This window comes from Myotis lucifugus, unplaced genomic scaffold (genome assembly GCF_000147115.1).
Source record: "Myotis lucifugus unplaced genomic scaffold, Myoluc2.0 scaffold_1940, whole genome shotgun sequence".
NCBI lineage: Eukaryota > Metazoa > Chordata > Mammalia > Chiroptera > Vespertilionidae > Myotis > Myotis lucifugus.
This window is the reverse complement of record NW_005872988.1, coordinates 21,949-28,423: the sequence shown is the minus strand read 5'-3', so window position 1 is coordinate 28,423 and position 6,475 is coordinate 21,949. Positions and strand designations below refer to the sequence as shown.

The following is a 6,475-nucleotide window of genomic DNA, read 5'->3' as shown; positions in this document are numbered from 1 at the left end:
GGAGGGGGGCGGGGGGACCCCTACCCACCCGGGTGCCGTGATCCACATGCCCCAGTAAACGAGCCCGGAGCCAGTGGACCATGCTGCCCAGAGCCGCTGCGACGTCGCTGTGCCACTGTCCCTGCGGGGAGCGCCGGTGAGAGGGCAGCCGCTGTCAGGGGGGTGAGCCCCTCGCGCGGCCACAGAGGACGCGTGTTCCCGTGAAGTTGGGCCCCTGCGCGCTGCGGGCAAGACCGTCACCAGGGCCTGCGGGACCCGGGTCTGCAGCCAGGACACCGAGCAGACACCCCTCCTTACTCCCAACAAGGCTGCAGCGGGGGTCCGGGGTCCCCAGGCCACGTCCGGCCCTGGCGACAACTTGGAGCTGCGGCGTGGGCAGGGCTGGGCTGCCCCCTGGTGGCGAGTGGACGAGCGGCGGGCACCCCGCGAGCCTGGCGTTTGCAGGAGCCTGTCCCACCTCCGGGCCTCTGGGCTGAGCCAGTTTGCAGGGGAGACGGGAGAGGGGAGAGGGGAGGGGAGAGGGGAGAGGGGCGCGGGCCTGGCGAGAGGAGCAGACGGCCCCCCTGCCCTGCAGCGCCACCTGGAACTTCTCATTCAAATGCTTCCCGGGCGCCAGGCCCAGAGGAGCAGAACCGGCACCTCAGCGTCCGGGAGAGCGGAGGGTCGTGGGTTCAGGAGCCGGACGGACGAAGGGCCGTGAGCTCCCCAAGTCTCGGTTTGGTGGCCAGTAAAGTGGGGACAGTGCCCCCCCCCCCGCCGGGTGAGCTGCGCCCCGAGGAGGCCTGTACCTCGTAGGTGGAGCCGTCCGCGCAGCGCAGCACCCCGTGGCCCTGCCGCTGGTCCCGCACCCAGTCGCCTTCATACTCGTCACCGTTCCTGCGGGACCCAGAGGCCGGGCTCAGGCTGGGCCAGGGGGCGCCTGACTCAGGCCAGCTCCTCCGACCGACCGACCGGCTGGGCACGCGCCACGGGCACCGCCACCGCGGCAGAAATAGGCCGACAGATGGCCTGGTGCCCGGGCAGGAGGCTGGGCGCTCGGCAGGTTCGGTGACAGCCCCGGTCCTGAGAGCACATGGCCACCCCCCAGGTGTAGGACTCGGCCCCGCAGGTGTGGGACTCGGCCCCCCAGGTGTGGGACCCAGCCCCCCCAGGTGTAGGGACTCAGCCCCCCAGGTGTAGGACTCAGCCCCCCCAGGGTTCGGGGCTCGGAGAGGACACAATAGGGAAGAAAAGGGGGAGGTGAACCCACAAATCCCAGCGGCAGGATTTCGAGTGAGAAACTGGCCCAGGAGCTTAGGAGGCCGACGTCCAGCCGGCGGGCGGCCGAGGGAGAAGGCCTCTGCGGGCTGCACGCCCCTCCCGCCCCCGAACCACGCGCACGGCCAGCCAGTGACCGAGGGGAGCGCAGACCCCACACTCCGAGGCCCCTGGCCCCGGCCCTGTACTCACGGGAAGGCCATGTGCCCGCGGCCGTGTCGCTTGTTGTTGTGAAAGGACCCCCAGTACACGCGCCCGTCCTGGTCCACCAGACGCCCGTGTCCTGGGGAGGAGCAGAGCCCAGCTGCAGGCCGCCCGCCGACGGGAAGGCGGTGACTTCAGGACAAGGCGGGGCCCCAGGGCTCAGCACGGGACCCAGGAGCCGCCGTCCCGGGGCTGGGGGGTGACCTGGGGCAGCCGCCAGTACAAGTGGCTCTGGGTGCAGCTCTCCGAGGCCCTGAGGGCGGGCACACGGAGGCCGGCGCACCTGCTGTGTGTGCGCGGGGTGGGGGGGGTGATGCTACGCGCCCCGGACCTGTTTGTGGGGCGTGTGCGTGTGCGTGTGTGCGTGTGTGCGTGTGTGTGTGTGTACCGGAACCTGTGTGTGCACGGGGTGGGGGGTGGGGGTGAGGAGGGGCGATGCCACGCGCCCCGGACCTGTTTGTGGGGCGTGTGTGTGTGTGTGTGCGTGTGCGTGTGCGCGTGTGTGTACCGGAACCTGCGTGTGACTGGCGAGGCTTCAGTGGCCCATTCTAGGGGCCTCTGTCTAGATCCGGGTTTTCCGGTTTTGGACGTCGGCGGTTCGAGGCCATTCCTACTGCTTTCATTTATTTATTAAAAATTTATTTTTGTTTGATTTCAGAGAGGAAGGGAGAGGGAGAGAGAGATAGAAACATCAATGATGGGAGAGTCATGGGTCGGCTGCCTCCTGGACGCCCCCTCCTGGGGATCGAGCCTGCAACCCGGGCTCGTGTCCTGACTGGAACCGAACCGTGACCTCCTGGTTCATAGGCCGACGCTCAGCCCTGAGCCCCGCCGGCCGGGCCCTCCTACTTCTAACACGAGCAACACTCAGAGGACGTTCCTGCTCGCCCGGGGCGGCTGGGCTTCGGGGAACCGCGAGCCTCCGGCCTCGGGCCGTGCCCACCGCCCCCCTGCCGGCCTGGGGCAGGCGAGGAGGCCGTGCCCGCGCTGAACCGCGAGCCTCCGGCCTCCGGGCCGTGCCCACCGCCCCCCTGCCGGCCTGGGGCAGGCGAGGAGGCCGTGCCCGCGCGGAGCCCCGAGGCTGCAGCGAGGCCAGAGGACCTGGCAGGCTGAGCCCAGGCCGACCTCTGACCCGGATTGCAAGCAAGTAACAAAACGGGGGTTGTTTCCCGCCTCTAGGTTTTGTATTTTGTGTGAATCCTCACCTGAGAGTATTTTCCCATTGGTTTTTAGAGAGAATGTGGTGGGGGGGGGGGAGACAGAGAGAGAAACATTGATGTGGGAGACACGTGGGCTGGTTACCTCCCACACACGCCCCGACCAGGGCCGGGGATTGAGCCTGCCACCCAGGTATGTGCCCTTGACCGGAATTAAACCCGGGACCCTTCAGTCCTCAGGCCAATGCTCTATCCACTGAGCCAAACTGGCCAGGGCTGTGCCACTAGGTTTTGGGGGGCTTGTCACATAGTGGTGGTTGGCATCACAGGCACAGCCCCCCCACACACTGCGCCAGCCACGGCTCCGGGGGCAGGGGGAGTGCACCCTCACCTCCTTCCCACCCCACAGTCACGTGGGGGCTGGGGCTCTGGACCTGAAGGGACACCAGCCCGTCAGGTGCAGGGCCCTGAGCCCACCCCCCCCCACTGAGTCCGAGTGTCGGGCAGGGGGGCGGGGCTCGGCCACCATTCCCGGGCCCCGGGGCGCAGACCTTCTCTCACGCCGTGGCACAGCTCCCCTTCGTAGCGGCCCCCCGCCTTGTACTCCATGACGCCGTGGCCTTGGGGCTCTCCAAAGACAAACTGACCAGAATAGGTGTTCCCTGGGGGGACGAGGAGGGGGCGCGAGGTCAGGGTCGGCGCCGGTTCCGTGTTGCCCGCCGTCCCCTGAGCAGTGGCCGGTTCAGGGCGGACCCAGGTTTACGAGGGGACATAGGACCCGGCGGATCCGGACCTGCCTTCTTGGTTCCCCCGGGGCCCTCGGCGGGCAGCGGTGTCCCAGATCCGAGGGCTGAGCCTTCTCCTGCTGGGAACCGACCACCACGCTTGTCCATGAGGGTCTGGGGGTCTGAGGGTCGGGAGGCAGCCCCTGGCCTCGCTGTGGGCAGCACCCCAGCACCCCACTCCCGGCTGGCACGGGCTGTGACAAGACCCCTCAGGGGAACCAGGGCCCCCCCGTTTACAGCCGGAAGTGCCTTCGCACCCAGAAGGGAGATGGTTTGAGAGAAGGGAGTCAGCAGGTGGCCAGGGTCTCGGGGCTGACCTGTGGCGGCCCAGTGGCGGCGGCCTTGGCCCACGATCTCCCCGTCGGCAAACTCGCCCTCGTAGTAACTCCCGTCCTTAAACAGCAGCTTCCCGCGACCTGGAGAAGGAAACGGTGCCGTCACGCCCTGCAGCGGCCGGAGTGCCCGCTGGTGCCCGCAAGCTGCCGGCTGGTTCTCAGAGAGGAGCGGGAGCGGGAGTCCGAGACCTGAGTGAACGTGAGAAATCTCTGGCAGAAGCGCTACAATCCGTAAAAGCCAAAAGGCGGGGCCCACAGGAACAAGAGCTCATAAGAGAGAATGCCACAGGCCTGGCCAGCTCTGCTCGTGGTCAGAGCGTCAGCCCGCGGACCCAGGGTCTCGGTCGGGCCCGATTTCCAGTCAAAGGCACAACCTTGGTTGTGGGTCGGGGTGCGTGTGGGAGGCAAACAGCTGCTGTCTCTCTCACATCAATGTTTCCTCTCTCTCTCTCTCTCTCTCTCTCTCTCTCTCTCCCCATCCTCAGCAGAACCCCAGGCAGACATGAAACTGGGCGGAGCTGGGGACCCGCTGGGAGACCTCCGGGTGACCTTCACAGACTCGCTCCTCGCGGCTGAGCCTTTCTACGAAAGGAGATAAGCTCTTTCTCGTCAGAAATGAACCACGAAGGCAGCTGCGGTTTCCTGGCTGCGAGGAGGTGGCAGGCCAGGGGTCCCCTCCGACCCCGGTGCCACGGCCCAGGGCAGCTTGCCCAGTGAGCCCCAATGCCTTTCCTGGGCGACAGTGACAGTGTGGGGGCCCAGTCCCACCGGCACCTGGTGCCACCCGCCTCCCCAGCGCCCGGAGGAAAGGGGCTGTCGGCTGCAGGGTGGCCGCTGCAGGGAGAGGCCACCGGCGCTTCTTACCGTGGGTCTTCCCGCCTTTCCACTCCCCTTCATATCGGAAGAAGGAATTGGGGTAGGTGTAGACACCGTAACCTGGATATCGAGAAGGATGCGCGGGTGAGCATGTGGCACAGGCAGCCTGGCTGACGTCCGGCAACCCTCCAGGTGGGGTGGTCTGGGGGCGTCTGTGCGCTTCCCCGCCTGTGACCTCCCGACACGGCTGCCCGAGGCTTCAGTCCGGGGGTCAGGACTTGTCCTGTGTACTGTCCACCCCGCCCCCACTCCTTCGTTTGCTTAAGCACCGAACGTGATGAGCCCCTACTCAGTGCAGAGAGGCAGGCCGGGTGGGAGGGCCTTGAGGGAGGGGAGAGGGGACTTCCCAGCTGAGCCTAATTAGCCAGAGGAAGGCGAGGGCAGGGCGGGGGGATGCTGTAATGTACCCCGAGAATCACAGAAGGACGCTTCAAGAAGCAGAATTAAAGAGTCACATTTATTGCAATCCGGGACTATGAGGGGCCATTCCCCAAATCTCATAGTGATAAGATGGTCGCAGCTCCAGGGTTATATACGCAAAAAATCACAAAGGTATTGATTACATCCCAGGGTTTGGAATGAGGAACCTGGTTTGCAAAAAAAGCAGTTTACAGAAGCAGAAGCAGCAGGTTAATTATAGTTTGGGGTCTCAGGGTCACTGCATTGACAGAAACACATTATCTAGAGCATGAGGGTCTGGAGTGAGGAACCTGGTCAGACTTAAGCCTGTTGTCTAAATCACAGTTTTTGGGTCTCCGGAACACTGAGTCAACAGGGACACGTTAACTGGAGCCCTCTGACCTTGGGATAACGGTGCTGTCCTTCCCAGGTAAAGGAAAATGTGCTTTCTAAGACCTGTATGGCCACGACAAATGGGATAGTCACATAATCAATAGGGTATTTAATCAAATAGGATGATTTATATAATTCAGAAAATCAAAATAACTTTTCCATTGTTAAACAAAGCAAATAAGTACAGAAGCCAAATAGCAGGGTTAAAGTTAAACTACAGTTTCTACCTGAGATGATTGCTACCATACGTCAGGAAGCTGGCCCCTCCGGCGGCCTCCAGTCCCATCAGGACAAAGCCCTCCCTCCGGCCGCTCCGCTGCTGAGCGCACCAGCCCCCACTCCCACTCCCACCCCCACCAGCCCCCTGGTATGCGGGGCACAACTTGGGGGGAGCGGTTCTAGGGGAGTGTGGCGTCATCAGACTCCTGCATCTGCCGAAAACGAGGTCAGGTTCTACCGGAAGAGAGCGGAGCGGACTCGGAGTTCACTCCAGTCCCTTTTCCGTAACTCTAAGGACAGCTCCCGTCCAACCTCGGAACCGCGCGTCCAGGCTCGGGCGCCTTCCGGCTCGGTCTCCGGGCCCCGAGACCCCCTCCCCCGCCCATCCCGCGGGGCACCCGCGCACCCGGAGGCGAGACCCTTCCAGGGCCAGGGGCGACGAGGTCTCCGGGGATACCGACAGGGGCTCGTGGAAGCTCGCGTGGGGACCGGGGCGCGGGTAGGGCGTAGGGCAGCCGGACGCGCCCCCCCGCCCCCAGCCCTGCAGCCGTTACCGTCCTGTGGCGGCCGCCCCTGCGGGTCCCGGCGCTGCGGGCGGGAGCTCCGGCTTCCTTGACTGGCGGCTGCCATCTTGCCGCTAGAAGTTTACCTTGGCAACCACTAAAGCCTCCTCTATTGGTTCGTTGGTCGCTAGGGGTGTGGTCACGGGCCCAGTCTCTGGGCAATCACAAGATCTGGAGTGGCGTCGTTCGGGCCCGGAGCCAGAAGACGCGCCTGCGCCTGCGCGGTCCAGCGCACTTCACGCTGCTTACGTTCTTTCCGCTGGGAAAAGGCGCCCGCACCGGAAGCG

At 65.0% G+C, this 6,475-nt stretch overlaps 1 protein-coding gene across 1 annotated transcript in view; it reads right to left on the bottom strand.

Annotated features, from left to right (window-relative positions):
* Nucleotides 1-6,469, bottom strand: part of MORN1 (MORN repeat containing 1) — a gene marked incomplete at its 3' end in the record, with an annotated part of 9,317 nt that extends 2,848 nt beyond the window's left edge. Inside the window, exons 1-6 of the mRNA XM_023748857.1 lie at nt 6,180-6,469; nt 4,603-4,674; nt 3,721-3,819; nt 3,170-3,280; nt 1,450-1,540; nt 789-876 (exon numbers count right to left, since the gene is read on the bottom strand). Of these exons, the coding sequence (XP_023604625.1) occupies nt 789-876; nt 1,450-1,540; nt 3,170-3,280; nt 3,721-3,819; nt 4,603-4,674; nt 6,180-6,255 (537 nt within the window). The remainder of the gene's footprint in view (nt 1-788; nt 877-1,449; nt 1,541-3,169; nt 3,281-3,720; nt 3,820-4,602; nt 4,675-6,179) is intronic.
* Between the last annotated feature and the right edge of the window lie 6 nt (nt 6,470-6,475).